This window comes from Lathamus discolor, chromosome 17, assembly GCF_037157495.1.
Source record: "Lathamus discolor isolate bLatDis1 chromosome 17, bLatDis1.hap1, whole genome shotgun sequence".
Lineage (NCBI taxonomy): Eukaryota > Metazoa > Chordata > Aves > Psittaciformes > Psittacidae > Lathamus > Lathamus discolor.
In genome coordinates this window covers 7,063,608-7,080,586 of record NC_088900.1, presented here as the reverse complement: position 1 = coordinate 7,080,586, position 16,979 = coordinate 7,063,608, and the positions used below count along the sequence as shown (strand labels likewise).

At 48.4% G+C, this 16,979-nt stretch overlaps 1 protein-coding gene across 3 annotated transcripts in view; it reads right to left on the bottom strand.

The window, feature by feature from the left end:
* Positions 1-16,979, bottom strand: part of KMT2A (lysine methyltransferase 2A) — a 41,177-nt gene that overhangs the window by 19,255 nt on the left and 4,943 nt on the right. For 2 of the 3 annotated variants that reach the window (XM_065697120.1, XM_065697121.1), the window contains exons 1-12: positions 8,530-11,180; positions 7,920-8,097; positions 7,304-7,538; positions 6,323-6,387; positions 5,811-6,182; positions 5,121-5,194; positions 4,345-4,473; positions 3,391-3,504; positions 2,060-2,206; positions 1,787-1,882; positions 865-985; positions 160-273 (exon numbers count right to left, since the gene is read on the bottom strand). In XM_065697120.1, coding sequence (XP_065553192.1) covers positions 160-273; positions 865-985; positions 1,787-1,882; positions 2,060-2,206; positions 3,391-3,504; positions 4,345-4,473; positions 5,121-5,194; positions 5,811-6,182; positions 6,323-6,387; positions 7,304-7,538; positions 7,920-8,097; positions 8,530-11,079 — 4,195 coding nt within the window. In that variant the 5' untranslated portion in view covers positions 11,080-11,180. Of the gene's footprint in view, positions 1-159; positions 274-864; positions 986-1,786; positions 1,883-2,059; positions 2,207-3,390; positions 3,505-4,344; positions 4,474-5,120; positions 5,195-5,810; positions 6,183-6,322; positions 6,388-7,303; positions 7,539-7,919; positions 8,098-8,529; positions 11,199-12,425; positions 12,496-16,979 lie in introns of those variants that run through there. The other variant, XM_065697119.1, reaches the window with a different exon arrangement.

Sequence of the window (16,979 nt, the reverse complement as noted above, 5' to 3'; positions counted from 1 at the left end):
CCTGGTTTACCTGTAGCCACTCTACAGATGGTCTTGAGGTAGGTCACAACAGGTGAGGGTGCTGATATAACAGTCTAGCAGAAAGGTTCCAACATCGATCACTTTGGTCTACTCACTGCCCCATGTTCTTAGTGCCGAGGAGATGAGGATTTGCCTTACCAGAGAGGTTTTCACATTTGGAATGCACCCAGCGGTCGCATTTCCCGCACTGCATCATCTTGCTCTCATAATCATCATCATCGTAGCATTTGTCACAGAGAGGACAAAAATTTCCTGCCAACAAGAGGTGATGTTTATCAGGAATTCAGCTGCCACACACGTCTGTTAAAGGCTATGTGGTTATTCACTAGTGTGCCAAAGAAGCAGCTCTCAGCTGCCAAGACAGTTGCATCTGCTTCTACAACACTGCAAACAATAGCCACAAAAATAACCTTCTTGGAAGAATGCGTACTGCTCTAGAATACCAGTACTGGTACCCATTTTTTGGGAGTGGAGAGCCTAACAAAATACTACATGCTGTTACCTTTACAGAGTAAGGCAAGAGCACAAAGGTGACATACAGGTGGGAAGAAATTAGGTGGAACAATCAAGATTTTCTCTCCTGAGCTTCTTCCCCGAAGAGCCCAGACCCTCCTATGTACAAAGGCATCATGTAAAGTAACTAACACAAGAAGGAACAACTGCTTTACAACAGGAATTCTGTTACTCCTATTAAGTCAGGAGTCCTTATGCCAGGTTCAGATCCTTTCTGCATGGTGAGCAAGTCAGCTGCCCCGTAGCCCCTCTGCTCGCTCTGCACTGACGCTAACTCAAACCTGAACACCCAGCAAGGCTCCTGCTGTAAAGCCCCCCAACCGTATGTACCTTTAGCAAAGAGTTTGGCACAATCATGACACAGCGAGAAGTCGTGGGACCACTGCGCATCCCACCCTTTGCCTGGCGTTGTTGATCCACAGCTCTTGCAGCGAACACATTTGGTGCATATCTGCAAAAGGAATGTTTGGCAAGAGTTATTTCTGTTACCCAGAACAGAAATATCCTTATGCTTTGGTCCTAAGGATACAATTCACTGTTTTTCTTACTTAATGAGTGCAGGGGGCTTATACAGCAGCAGAAGGAGTTTCAGATACTGAAACTCCCACTAAAAAGAGAAAGAGCTCCCTCCCTTTACGATAAGATGGTGATAATGCCACAAGAAAAAAATGAAAATAAATCACAGTAGAGTTTTTCTGCCCTCCTATTTGCATTGACGAAAATACCTCCTTTCCCTTCATGTAAACAGCACACATAGTTGTGCCATTTCTTCTGACCTGTCTTCTTTTAACAGTTTTCCAGCTCTGAGAATGTTGTACTACAAAACACCTAGAACCTGTTAGCACTAGATACAAGTGCACTACAGGCACTTGTTCAGAACAAAAGCTCTAGAGACACAAACCAGGGCACTAATGCACATTGTCTCTTGCTACCAGTATCTGCTGGGAAGTCTGTCAACAAGGCAAACCCTTTCATTCTGAAGAGCTTCTTCCACGTCCTAGGAATACGATCAGAAGAATTACCACAACTAAAAAAGGTATCACCTCTTTAAAAAGTCCTGCTTGTTTGAGATCCTATCTACAAGATGCCTATTTCCTACCACCTATTTCTAAATGTACCATCTGATGTAACAGGCACCTGCCTTTAAAAGTGAAGTGACTGCATCAGAATAAGTCATGTGCAGAGCTCTGGCCCACAGCGTTATAATCAGCCAACATGTGAATCACCCAGAAAGAAATAAAGAAACCCTCACCCAAACTTTCTTTTTCTTGGTGGGCTTTGTTGGGTAGTTTGGGCCCAGGCACTCCGGGTGATAGCTGTTTCGGCACTTGTTACACTCCAGCAACTGCTACAAGAAGGAGGAGAAAAAGCATTGGAGCAGAGACCCCTCAGAGGGTTGCAACCCCCTGCCTGCTTTTGGTCATATTTGATCCCCCGTTGGGGCAAGAGGAAGAAGCTGCCATGAAGCAACTCGTGTGTGTCCTGCCCAGCGTGGCGCGGGGTCCCCGCCGGGGTTTGGGGGTACCTTGGTGGCCTGGTGCTGTCTCCCACACACGTGGCAGAACTTGCAGCGACGGCAGCACCAGTTCTCCAGCTGGTCCTCCAGGGGCCGCTCGCTCTCCTCTAAGCAGAACTTGTGGAAGGGCTCACAACAGACCTGACAATACACAAACTGCAAGGGGGGAGAGGCAGGTTTTAGCAAGTCAGAAGCTGCTCGGAATTCCCAAACAAGCCCCCTCGTGCTCCAAACTACTTTGAATTCTGCTCTACAGCTGGCACAACAAGGATTTCTACTGGCATATTTTAGGAGGGAAACTGTGTGCGTACTTCAGATCGCCCAAATACACGCTCGTCTACCCAGAGACTTGCCTCCTAGCAGCAAATGGGAGTCCGGAACACTTTATCAGTGTTCTGAGCATTGGCAAAGACCTATAGCGCTCTTCAGGATCTCCCTCCCTCGCTGTACCACAAGCCAACTGCACAAGAAGAGATAGTGCAGAAGGAAGGGGCATGCAGAACAAAGAGAGACATCTCTCCCTCCATTCAGCTTAGGTGGCCCATTTGAAAGCTCTTCTAACTTCTGCGTATCGCCCTACAAGGCTGGTCACATCACAGAAAGAATCATCCTTGGGGCAGGAACATGGCAGGCTCACAGAGGACACCAGAACAGTCTGTCCCCTTGAGCAGCCTGACTGAGAACGAGATGTCTCCGTGACCCGCTGGACCTTCATGGTCCTTAAGCATGTGCACCGATGTCCACATACTCAACCGTCTTCCCCACTAGGTACTGGGCACTCATAACCAAGCCTTTTCTAGAGCGTTACCATCACTTTCTGATGGCAGCTAGCCGGAAGATGTTGAGAAGCACCTATCTGTACCTGGAAATGCATTTAGCACATCTTATTGCAGCTCTTTGCGCAGCACCAGAATCTTTCCAGTCACATTTCAGTAACAGTTTGTGTCTCTCAGCAGACACAGACGTACCTGGGAAAGCCAACACCACCTGAAGCCCTCTAACATTACTGGGCAGCCTTTCTTATCTCAAGTGAAAAGCAAACAACGCCCCTGCTTTACATCAGATGTGGGATTCCAAATTAAGAGGAGATGTGGGTACTCTCTGATGCGCTGCCACTCTGTATGTACTACGGTTCACCTCCAGAGTGAGCAGCTCAGAAACTGATTTTCAATACCTTGCATCTTAGCATCTTGGGACAAATTTTACAAGGACAGATTTACAGGTATTATTTTCATTTCTTGGGGATTAAGGTCACGATACTTTCTGTGTATGGCTGTATTTATGTCCGTAACAACACGGTGCTGTAACTAAGCGATTGACAGCAGAACGCAATGCTTTACCTCCACATGTCCACTGCTGGCACAGAGAAAACAGACCACCCTGGGAGTAATAGGTACCGAGGTGACGATGCCTAACCCACCCATCTCCCAAACATTCTCCACTTCACAGTCCTCCTGAAAGCACAAAAGGACACATCACCATGCAGAACAAGGCAATACAACATCAGTACAAAGTGCTCACACTGCTTTACACGCTCGGGGCCTGCGGTTAAGCGGCCTCCAACTGAAACCATTTCAGCTTCTACCTTGGTCTACTTTAGAGCCCCACCTCGGCGCTGGTCTTGCCGAGAGAGCTCGGCAAAGCCCTAGCCTTCCCCTATGGAAAGCAAGCCTAAGGAACGAGACAAGGCTTTTCACGATTGCACAATTAGTACTGAAGGTGGAATTTCAGAAGAATTATACTTTATTAAAGCTCCATATTTTATAAAACACTTATGAGATCCCACTATAAGCTCCATTAGCAACACTTATAGATGGACTGAAAAATTCTGATTAGGAAAATATGCATGTTTATTATTTCAACACTGTTGTTCAAAAAAGTACAGGATTTCTCATTTGAACCCCCAGATATACCCCAAATGTCTTGAATTACAAGTTACTAACATTTCCCCAAATCTTGTTGGCTCAAGTTGTGGCAAGGTTTTATAGTTCCATCTTAATGGAATCATTCTTCATAAACCTCACATTCTCGCCCATCCTCACACATTGACAGTTAAGGTTTTAAAGCTTTAAGTCTCTCTTCGTCCAGTACTCTAATTATAAGGAAAACATAAAGGCATAACCAGCTTCTAAGGATCAACCGAGTGACTTGTCCTGAAGGCTCCTATTTGCAGTTCTCTCTGAACGGAACCAGACACACACACTTAGAAGTCACTGCCAGCACTCTTGAGGGACTCTAGCTCCAGTGATTAGAGGCAGGTAACATTCAAAGACTTAAAACATTTTGTCCTCTACCTTGAAATCCACTCGGATTCTGTGGACTCCATCTGTAGGTGGCTTTTGCTTGGAACTGCTTCCATTAGTCAGAGTGCTGAGCAAATTCAGCGTGCTGCTCTCTGGCTTGCTTATAGGAGGGGGCTTTTCCTAGTCAAGTAAAGGAGCCGGCGTTAATCCCAACCCTGAACGTCAGAACTTCACCAAAATCACATGAAATGCCGTAGATGATTCACAGACAAAACCCCCAAACCACCGCAGAGTTCAGAACATGTGGAAGGTGCAAGTCACCGTTCTGCAAACCATGCTTGGGAGCATTCCACACGCAATTACATCTCTAATACAATTTGCTGCTTCTCCTCTAACATCCTGTTGCTCTCTCAGCAGAGCATTGGCTTTTATTTTGCTGCAGTGGGGCAACTCTGGGCTCAATGAGTCCCTATGCACTTCTCTCTCAGATTTACATAAAGACAATTCTTTTAGGGCTTGTTTGTTTGTGGGTTTTTTTCCGTAACGGAGTTGTTTCCAAGATGAAGGCAGCTCCATGCTCCATGGAGAAGCTAGCCTCCACCCCACAACATGCAAATCTTAGAGAACAAATGAAAATCTGAACCGAATCTTAGGCATATGCTGGCTACTTTGGTATGTGCATCCTGCCACGAGGAGAAACCTAACATCTCTTAAGTACAAAAATAATTAACCTGCACACGGGTTAAGTAATACCGTTCTACTTTCTAGAAAGACTGAAGTTCCAGGTCCCTGAAATGTACTGACTGGGTACAAAAAGCAGTATTCACCTTTTCTTTTGGTTTCTGTTTCACAGGGAAAGTTGGACGGGGAGCAATTTTTTTCTGTTTGCTTTGTTCTGTGCCTAGGAAGGGGGGAAAAATTATGAGTATTTCAAGTAACTAACAGCCACCTGTAGAGAAGAAAAGGGAAGAAAATCAGCTGGGTAATGTGCGAGGAATTTTAGAGCAGAAATTTTCCACCCCCTTCTGTGACTGCACCTCACCAACTACAGCTTGAGCAGTCCCCTTGAGGCATGAGTGGGAGTTTGCTCCACTAAAAGCCTGAAGCCAAGGGTGCCAAGGCACACAGGTCCAGGAGCTGCCTCGCTGATCACTGCTCAAGCTGCTCTGTTCTATGTGCCATAGCAGACTATGGGCTTGCAGCAAAAGCTTACATTCCTCTTGTTTCACATCCAGACCGTGAACAGCCACCAGACCTAGTGTCAGTGACGTATGCTTGGAGACTGCCCCAGGCATGTGACTGCAAGCCCCAGTGAAGCTGGGCAGCTCTCTCCCCGCCCCAGCACACAGGGTAGCGCAATAAAAGGCAGCCAGACCTAAGCCACATTTCCAAAAGAACCTGCTGTAATTTCACCAGATCATTGAGCATTTCTCAGGTTTAAAAGCCAACAGCTTTTAGAGGTACTAATATCGTTACTTAACATGACTCAAGTATTGAGGAGAAACAGTCCCATTTACCTATTTCTGGCTGGGGAGTCTGCTTTTTCTTAGGCTCAGAAGTGGCAAGTTTAGGTGCTTCTTTTTTCAAAGGTCCTGAGCTGGGTGGCTGAGGAGGAGGGAGCGGCGCTGGCTGGGCTGTCTGCTTGCCAGTCTTTCTGGTTCCAGGCACAGAGACCTGTTTGGGCTCTGGCACCGGAACGGAGGAATTCCCATCCTCATGCTTTTCCTCAGCCGGCTTACGGGCAGGCTCGCCGCTCTTCTTTACCGCATTGTCTTCTCTCGATATGACACTCTGAGGAGTTGGTTTCTGTCCAGAGTCCAGCTGGTTCTTTCCAGAATGGCTTTCTTTCTTTTCATTTGTCTTCGACTTCTTCTCTTTCTTTTTTGCAGCTAGGAAGAAGAAGCATCAATAAAGCAACACTGCCAAAACGGCACAACTTCAAATGATTTGACACTTCTTTAAAACAAAGCAAGTTAAGAGATGAAACTTTCTCTCTGGTGCTACACTCAAGCCAAGTTTTTCAGCCTACCTTTAGCTTGCTTCTGGAGATAGGCTTTCGAAGGCATCCACTGTAGATTCTGACATTTCCTCATTCTAAAAAGAAAGAGCATGCCAGGAAATCAGAAGAAGAATGCAGGCAGTGAGAGGGCAGTCTGTAAAAGCTCCATGCGAAAACTTGACAGAACCCTTATCAATACACCCACTACTTTCTCCCAGGCAACTCCCCTGCCCTTCAAAGGTGTGTGAAGAAAATTCTTATTTTCTTCTGCATTTTCCCTTTGGTTTCCCACACTCTCAACACATGGCTTTGAAAGCTCACCCGCAGCCTGGACAAAGCTGCTGCATTCTCATCTCACAGGTAAGCATCGCACAGTGATCCTCACAGCTACACTGTGGAAACAGCTCTCATGCCACAGCAATCTCTTAACAGTGCCACTTCAGCTGCTGCCTTTTCAGACAAGATTATCTTGTCTGGTAAAACCAATTTAATGTAGCAATTTGAAAAAGCAGAAGGTTCAGGTGAAGCAATATTTGTGAAAACTGATAGGAGGAAACACGGAAGGGCAGTATTGCTTAATGACATCCAGAGACACCTTTGTTATACCAAGTGTATATACACCAGATAAACATCATCTTCAAAGCATCAGCCCTACATGGATGCAATGTGGGAGAATGAGAGAGAAATATGTATGTCTGTGCTGCCTTCCTCCCAAAAACCTGCACTGCCTAATCAAAGTCAGTGGTGTCACACCAAACGCTTTCCGTGCCACGCCAGTTCCCATCAAGCTGGGAAGAATAAACCAGAAGTGAACTCTGGAAACAAGCACAACTTGACGCGGGATCTCATCTCCTAAATCCCACTGTTCACATTCCCCTGCTGCGATCCAGCCTCAGCCCAGAGCAAATTCACTCCAAGCCCATGCTCCAGGGCTCCCTGTCCCAAAGCATGCATGCACTCATCCCAGGCAGCACAGGAATGGGCTGAACTGTTTCTCAAACACACACTTACTTGCAGCACTGCTTCTTTATGTTGCGCCCACCAAACTTGGGTTTGTCTAGACAGTTGGTACAGACACCGCAGTCCTCTGGAACCTGACAGCCTGAACACTGCCCACAGCGCCTCGAGCGTCGGCCCTTCTTCACCGGAGGTTCTTGTTGTGCCTTGTTCCTGGTAACCGGCTTAATCGGCTTGATTGGTGGAGCAAGAGGTTCAGCCTCTTCCGAGCCAGCTATTGATGACTTATCTGTCAAGAAAGTTTCTAGCGTAAATTCACTGATGTCAAAGGATGGTCCAAGTTTCTAATTTGCTCATGGAATTTACTCCCTTAAGGGCAAGTTCACCTGCAGAGCCACACAAGGGGCACGTGTGAGTGCAAGCACACACACATGTATGTACATGCACACACCCCTCAGCAGAAGAGAAGTTCAGTGCAGAACACGTTTATAACAGCTACCAACGGCAGACAGGATTCACCCTGTTTGAGCAGCACTGTAACAGTGAGCCCGGAGCTCTTTAACACACTTTCCCTCCCTTCTTAACCATTGAAAGCAGCCCTTGGCTTAAGCAGTCAGCCAAAGCTGGCTTTGTATGAAGCCAGAGGTGAAAACTAAAAACCCTAACTCACCATCATTCCCCATGGAAGACAGTATCTTCTCCCGCTCTTCCCACGGTAAGGCACTCAGAGTGGGCATGTCATCTGGGAAGACCGCTCGTTTGCGGCCCAGCGCAACGGCTGCTCTCCTGCAAACGTGTTTGATTCGTGGTCCTCGGACCGATGTTTCCGATGAATCACTCTCTTGCCCCTAGAGTTCAGAGCATGGGAACAGACAGTATTCCTGAGCAAGGCTGGCAAACACATAACAAACTTCTAAACTACTGAAAAAGAGTTCGTTTGTATCTTGCACTTAGCCAGAATCGGGGTAAAAATAAGGACTCTCAGCCTCGTAAGCCTGGATGATCCCAGCGAGGATAAACTCAAAAGGACAAGAGGTTCTACTGAAAAAAGGACAGGGTGCCCTCCCTGAAGGTGACCACACAGCAGCTCCCTCTCCCCCTCAGCTTCTGTGCAGGGTTTCTCCATCTTGGGCCATTTGCCATCTGCTGCACTAACAGCTGCCCAGCTCTGCACGTTAATTCTTCACGCTTATGATATGAAACCTACCGGTGACTTCCAGTGCGAGTGCAAAACAAGACGCACCCCAGCAAATAATAAAACAATTTGGAAAAAGGAATACCTGTGCTTTTGGCTGATCTGCTTGCTTGAGGGACTTGCTCTTCTCAATCTTGTAGAGCTGGGCTTTTGCCTTTTTCAGAAGACTGGCCACCCTCTTGTCAGTCATTGGCAGTTTGTCTGCTTGAGCCAACATAGAGCTGATGGAAGAAGCGGAATGTTTAACGGTGCTGGACGAAGGAGCAGAGAGACGCAGGGCTTTTTCCTTCTCCAAAGAGGGCACGGCGGGGCTGAGGTCCAGGTCCGACTTGTCTAACCCTCCTCTACCTTTCTTGGACGTTTTGGTTTTGCTGGCTGCTGCGTCGGCCAGTGCCGCGGCGGAAGCGTCTGCCACAGGGTCGAGTGCCGCAGACTTCTTCCGCCCGCCTGTTTTTTTGGCAGACGATGATGCTGCAACATCCTCACTGACAACTTTCTCTTTGGGCATTTTACCTACAGGGAACAAGGCAGAGCTACTCTGGATTTCTGACCCTTTCCTCCTTTTCTCCTTCCTTGACTCCCGTTTGTTCTCCTTCTCTCTCTCTCGGTCCTTCTCTCTGCTCTTGTCCTTCTCCAGGCTTTTGTCAGTATCTTTATCTTTGGAGAGTTCCTCTGTCGCCCTGTCCTTGTTCCTGCCTCTCTCCGTCTGGGGACTGGACGTGAACCAGGGGAAGAGAGGAGCAGGGCTGCTGGAAGAGAAGGGCTCTGCCGGAGTGCTCGTCTGCTTCCTTGGTCTCTGGCTTCTTTCTGCCGATTCCCCAGACGGCGTTAGGGAATGGGAAGGAAAAGTGAAAGTTGAATTTAAGGCACTAGTGGCGAGAGAACTAACAGAAATGCTCGTTAATGAGGAAGAGACAGAAGACTGGGGGGTGAGCGTTGTCAGGTCAGAGGTACTAAGTCTCCCACTTCTTGTCCTCATGGAGTGCGAAGGAGATCTGGGTTCTGAGCGGATGGGGCTGAACACTCTCCTCTTCCGCTTCCGAGAGGAGACACCCGTGGCAGAGGCGCCTGCAGTGGTGCGACCGACTGATGAGGGCAGAGTGACAGATTCAAAGATCCTGGAGTGGGCCTCGCTCGGCGTGAACCTGGGTGCTCTCAGCAGAGGACTTCTCTTGTGCATGTCAAACCTTGCTCCAGACTGAAGAGAGAAGAGGCGCGCTGGAGCCGTCGCACCAGGGGTTGAGAAACCAGAAGCAAAGCCGACGTCCTCCGGTGTCAGCGGCGGGGGCCTGAAGTTATCAAATATCGGTTTGCGAATAAGACCCTCTTTGGCATATTTTGCTGAGGAGAAGTACTGTGGTTCCGAACGGGAATGCTTCAGGGAGGTCCACCTAAACGTCGGCTCTCGCAGAATTGACTTGCGTTTCTCTTGCATCGGCGCGGCAGAAGCGGGAAGGAAGGGGGAGGCCAACGGTATGGTGGGAGGCATCAGCCAGGGGGTATGGTCCGAGATGCTGGAAGCGGGCTGCAGTGGTGGCGGGGGAGTGAGCAGCGGGGGAGGAGGAGACGAGGAGGACTGCTGCTGTGGCACGCTGGGCAAGGCCGACAGCTTTTTAGTAGTCCTCTGGCCAAAACTTCTTTCTGTTATCGAAAACCTCCTGTTTCTCCTATCACCGTTATCATTTTCAGGGGACTGAGAAACAGGCAGCGGCGCATGGACCTCTGGAGTGTTGCTCCGCTCCTCAGAAAGCGTCTGCAGCTCCTCGGAAGCCTGAGAGTCTGTTGATGTGTCCACGCTGGGGCTGCTGGATCGTGAGGAGTCTGAAGACATCTGGGACGAATGCTGGGAGGCAGCGCTGGACTTCTCGCTGGAGCCGCAAGATGTGGCACTGAACCTGCTGTTGGGTGTAGATTCCAATCTGGATATCTTAATGGGAGGATCGTAGTCTTCATCCTCAATAAACCGCTTGGGTGTTTTGATAATCCGTGAAGAGATCGCACTCACAACTGGCATGATGAACTGGCGGATGTTCTTGAGCTGGGTTCTGCCCTTCCTGCCCTGCAGCTTGGCTGCCTCTTTCTCAATCTTCTTCTGTGCCCCCTTTTTAGCCCTCTGCAAAAGCTGCTTTGCAATCGTGGCATCTGTCCTTTTGGTGGAAGGTATAATCCTAACGGGCTTAATCCTGCGTGGACTCTGCCTGACAGCCGTCTTCTCCTCCTTGGTAAGAGGTGGTGTGCCATCCTTTTCCTTGCGAATCCTCTGGGGCTTCTCCAGCTGCGAGTTCATGACCAAGGTGGAGGACGTCTTTAAACGCTCAGAGGATGGCGGACGGCCCCTCCTGCGCACGATCTGAACACTCTTCCTCCCAATCTGAAGTTTCGCCCCAGGCTTAAATTTAGATTTCAGTGGGGAGAGTTTACTAGTTCTTAACTTCTTGATCTTTGTTGCTTGCTGAAATGTAGTGGATGGTGACCTTTTGATTTTCTTCAGACTCTCTTTTTCCTCTTTGCTGCCCTTCTGAATGTCTGACGCGTCCTTTACTTGTGACAATTTGAACTTCACACTTGTAAGCGTTGGAGGTCTTCCTCGCCTTTTTTCCCCACTCTTCAACTCCTTCTTCTTGACTTTCTCCATAGATGTGGTTTCAGACTTGCTTGACGGGGAACACACTGATGATGAGTCTGACAGCACAGCTGAACTCCGGTCAGAACTGCTCCGGGGCCTCCCACGAGGCTTGCGTGGACTGGATTTAACTGGGAGGGAAGCAGAGAATGCAGCACATACATTAAACTGCCCGAGAGCTGGATCAGCATCACCCGTGTCACACTGGACTCAGTGTCAGTCACACTGGACTCTGTGTCAGTCACACTGCCCGTATGAGTTGCAGTTTTATCAATACATGAGAAGAGCACAATCCAACAAGGTAGGAAACAAGGTTTCCCAACAGAGCTCTCTGCCTTTTCACAAAGCTATATGTGCAATGGCACAAACCTACTCTCAACCTGACGTTGAAAAGGAACAATAATTCCCAAGGGCATGTGCCATCTTTCAAACACATTGAAAGATAGTTTTTTCATTCTTTCTTTTTTAAGCAGATCACAGCTAGTTGGAGGGGAGAAAAAAAATCCTTCTCCTCTAGTACCATCCATCTGCACTGCTGAGAGATGGCTCAGTAATGCAAGAACAACTACAGGGAGAGGCTGATACAAGGCAATTTACTAAAACCTACCCTAGTTTTAGCTTTACAACACAGTTTGCACTTGGCATTGACTTGGACTCACAGGCAGATGTGTAAGACTTGATTACTAACCCTTACCAGGTCATTTAAAGGTATTTTCCCCAAGCCAGCTACCCCTGGGTAGCTCTGGTGCTCCCAGAGCTCTGACCACATGCATGGTTCTTCACACGGAACACCCTGAGAGCAGGGTTCTCCATGGGCTCCCCTCTGGCGAGGCCAAGCCACGTAGACTGTTGTGAATGAGCAGTGCATTGCGATGGGAGCATTTATTGACAAGAACCTAAATCAAAGCTGAAGTCATTCACCAGCAGTCCCATCATGGTTTGAGCCTACCTCTTGAAAGCTGAAAAAGCAGCAGCTCAGCTACAGCCTATCCTTGAGAGTTCTCTACTTGGTTTGTATCCAAAAAAGCAAAGGTTCCAGTTACAGGCAACAGTGAGTATACTGAAAGATAATGAAATACTCAAACCAGTGTTAGATCCTTACTACTAAAAGAATTGCCTCTCCAAAACACTCACATGAGGTTTCAAGCACTGGTTTCATCAATATCACTCTTTGACTCAGTTTCCCTGTTCAGCAACAGACCAGATTTTTCAGAGTCTGAAACTAAGAGAGTTGACCCCGAAGAAAGGTATGGTTTTTCCAGTGGGCCAGATTTGATGGAACGAACAGGACAGGCACAGCAAAGCCATCACAAGGGAGAACACACAAGTCAACATCCCATCCTGCCCCTTGAACGTACCTGTGGGGGACCTGGCGGGACTTTGCACTTTGACTTCTTCATCTGAACCAAACCCTAGAAACTGTTCATCCTGCAATGAGAAAGTGGGTGCAAATTTGAAGATGTGGCTATTAACATTGAAACAAACTTCACTGCGACCAAAGCACGAAAGGATTGCAGAGGACCTTCCCTCCCCCAGTGTCATACACAGGCATTTGTTCTTCTACTAAACAATTGCTCAAGAGGAAACACAACTTTTGTATATATGTATAAGGCTGCTACAGAACAATCAAAAAGAAACAAAGGGCAAGTATATATGGAAACAAACCCTTAATGCACAAAATCTGCTGCTCCTATCAAAGCACAAAGGCCTCCTCCTCCAAGATATTAATCAAACTGCCCTAAAGACATACTCCAGCCAAAGAAGTGTCTCCAGGTTTATTTTTCTAGTATGAATGTCAGCCAACTTCCTCCAAACTTGTGCAAAAGCCTCTCTGGATGAGCAGAAGCATCTGAGGTCTATAATTCAATGCTTACAGCCTCTGGAAGGAAACTGCATGACTTCAGGGCCTTTTTGGACCCTCCCGAGGTCCATGTGCCTCCTGATGAATCCCATCCATCAGCTCCGCCACACAAGAGCCTCCGAGCCTGGCTAAGGAACAAGTTAGGGTAAAGCTACTAATGAGAAGGCAGAGCCTTCCCCAAACACAGGCTTCGCTCATGCACCCCAGGAGTCAGAGCATGTCACAGCACTAAATAGCACTAGAAACACCACGAACTGGTAAGATGGCAGAACAGGCTTTCTCCCAGAGGCAGCACAGCGTGTTTCCTCTCCTGTGTTTCCCAGCAAAGTCACCACTAGGAAAGCATTTCTTGCTCAAGGACCACAACCTTTACTGGTTGTTGTATTTCAAAGAACAATGAAATTAGTAGCCACATAGGGTAGGGAACATTATGGAACATCAAGGGCACTCATGTTAACAACTGACCCTTGATCACAGGAAAAGTGGTTTCTGTTGTTGGGTTGGGGTTTTCTTTAATTCACTTCAAGGCTTTGTCTTCAGGAGAGATGTAAATCTGACTTCATCACAGAGCTCTTCCCTCTGACACTAAAGGCACTCTGCTCACATTCAGACAGGTTTTTCAGGGAGGGTGCAAAACTGTCAATCCTGCTCATCTGCCACCAGAATCTGTGACACGGTTTTGTTTTGTACATTGCTCCAGCTCTCCTAGTCTGATTTCACCTCCAGTGTTATGTTTGCCAGCATTAAGTTGCCTCTGAACTCTGAAGTCAGGGATGTCACTTGTTGCTTGCTTCTTTAAAGCAAGATGTCAACCTGACCACATGCTAGAGTTATTACTGCAGCGCTGGCTCCTCTCAGGGCTCCGTGTGGACTCAAGTTGTTACAGAAACAGCATCCTGAAAGCAAAAGGGTGCAACATCCTGAATAGGAGAAGCTGAGCTGCCTAAAGAAATGACCTTTCCTGGAGTAGCTGATGAAACACTTTGGCAAAACAGTGCCACCTTCTGCCTCTGCTTTCTACATAACATTTCCAATTCGTCTCCCTCCAGGATGGACCACAAGGAGAGTCTTTGCTACTGAAAGCACAGTTTAAGGACATTAAAATACATGCACAGAGATCTGTACCTGTGTCTAAGAGGTAAAAAGCAGCAAGGCCCAAGGCACACTGCTTCTCATCCTCAAACAATACCGATACAGTAAACAGCCTGAACAGAAGCCATTCAAGTTTTCACCACAGATAATGCAGTTCATCATCCCTGTAAGGAATTATCAGCATGTGCTGTGGAGCAGGGGACAGTTTTGCGCTTCCTCCTTACACCCCTGTTCCCCCTCTGCTCTGTGCTGTTGCAGCCGCAATGCCCAGGAAATGTGAAAAAGCAACAACAAAGCCATCCAAAAGAAATAAAATGACACCAAAATGTGTCATTTCTACCCAAGGATCCTCACATCACACAGACACCCACCCAGACTTTTCCCTACCACTGCTCCCCAGTGCTGATCCTGCAATCACAACCCCGCAGCGAGAAGGAAAAGGGTTCCCGGCACTGCCAAGGGGAGAGCCTGGTGACGGAGACAAACTGGGGCTGACGTGGCCCGAATGCTGCGGATGCAGCAGGGAACAGCAGGCTGCCCACCAACAGTCGAGGTCAGGAATGCAAAGAGAGCAGCCACTCACCTTCCTTAGCCCGCCAGAACCGAGACCCGCAGCATTTCCAAACACACAGCACGTGCACACAGCGCACACTGGGCACAGAGACACGCTGAGTGAAACCAACTCCTGAGCGTGTGAGCACATCTCCCCCAAGAAAACAGAAATTACTGCTGCCAGCAGAAGCCTCTCAAGGCACGTGTACAGCCCCTTGGAGGAGAACCCTACAGACTGCTCGGTGAGCAAGGACAGCAGAAGCACACCCAAGACGCAGAGCCCTCCCTACGCAACGCCGCTGTACTCGGCTCTAAGGACTCGTGGCGTTTCCAACACAAGACTTGAAATGCCAAACACTAAAGCAAACAAACGCTTTTCAGGAAGAGTAACAGACACAAAGACTTATTTCCAAGGTTGAGTAAGAGCCCACCCCTGCCCAGAGAGGCAAGTACAGTGTCATCTAAAATAATAATCCCTTACACTAAAATCAGTTCCTGGAGCCCAACTTAAGTGTGTGAAACGCTCGCTCTTGGCCAACAATTGCAAACTTCTGGTAATCAAGGGCAATATTCAACAGAGCCTCACCAGCTGCAGATGCAAACAGCCTCCCATCTAACAACAGAGCTGCAAAGGGCTGAGTGCGTGCAGCTGGGAACGAGGATGCACCTGAGGTTGGGACCTGCCAGCCAGGTGTCCAAAAGTGCCTTTGTCATGCCACAGAAATGTATTTTCTGCTCACTGCTCTTCTGCCCAGAACACAACGCTGGGCCTGAAGGCAGGTGAGTGCCCACTGTGCTTTCAACAGGAGGAATCCCCATCCCTGACCCAGTATCCTGGGAATGCTCATTTTTTATCATTTCCTACTGAGCAGCCACCAGAAGTGCCTACAGTGAAAGAGCTCCCTCCACAAAAGCCTCCCTTTGGCTCTGTTCGCAACCACAAGTAGCATGGCCAGTACACTGTTCGCATCTGCTCGGTGCTGCTCCTGAGTGTACCGGTGACCTCAAGTCACCACCTGAGAGGGCATCCTTGGAATACATCAGGGAAGGCCACCGAGCACCGTCAGGCCACCGAGCTGGCATCGTACGTCAAACACAGTTCTGAGGCACAGGAAGCAGGAACATCCTCCCTCCAGTTTTCCAGAAGTGACTATAAAGCCTGACAGATGGCGAGTGATTAAAAACCATAATGATTTTGAGCGTGACCTCATTTACCTGAGAAAGAATAATGCAACACAAAAAAGGTCACTGGGGATGATACATAAACAGATGAGATAAGGTCTGCCTCAGGTGCAAGACACGAAGCCCAACAAAGCAGGCAAGGGTCGATCCCTCCATGGGCAGCAGAGCTTCCATGTTTATCTCCTACCCAAACATTACCCGACCTCACAGCTGCGAGCAGATGAAGAAGGGCTTTTCCTGCAGTAGCCCAGCTACTAGGAGAACAGAAAAGTTGCAAGCACATCTCTGTTGCAACCTTCTTGAGCAAACCTACTTTTCAGAGAATTTCCAACTAAAGATCTCAGAGGAAAACCTGCCTTCAAGGGAGCAACTATCCTGCAGGCACTGCCTGATGTTCCAGCCTGTGTCTGTGGAGTAACACTGCTGCCCATAGCTCTGCAGGTGCACAGAGTTGCACAGAACTGTCCTCAAAGCTGTCAAAAGCACTACAGCAGCAATGGAGCTGTTCAGTCGGCTCTTGAAAAGGTTTGTTTAGTTTTACAAGAGTCATCTGAACAATGCTGCACTTCTCTTCCCGTTCACCATCTTGGGTTTGGCCCCAATTACACATCTTCTTGGAAAGAGAGAAGCTATTTATAGCAGCTCGCTCCAAAGCCTGCTTGGTAACTACGGCACAATATGGAACAGACTCCTCTTCCTTCAGCAGGGTAAACGGCCTCGGAGGTCGGCAATTAGTAACCCCGAGATAAATGCTGGACGTGCTCTACGCTCGTGTCGGGAGATGTCATCTGGGAGTTCAGGAGATGCTTCCCAAGCTGCTGCTCGCGATGCAGGGTCGCGATGCAGGGTTGCTAAGGAGCAGTGGAGCACTTGGGGTTATTGCTGGGTACTGACCTGGCTGAGGGTTGGCCTGTCCTTTCAGTCTCTCATTAGAGAACAGCTCTGAACGGGAGTGATAGGAGCAACACACGACTCTGCAGGGCCTTCACCCTGAGACAGGACTGACCTGCACAGTGTGTCTTGAGAGCACAGAGCAGCTCTCACCTGGTCACTGCCACACAAGCACCCCAAACTGCACCAACAGGCAGGTACACCCTGCTGCTGCCATGTAATGTACCACTGGCAATCCACCATGAGAATACAACCGTGAGTAGGGCTAGAGTCTCCTGAATGAGCTCCTTGGACTGCAGGATTAGGAAGAGCTGCTCTTTACCAGGCTGAAGCA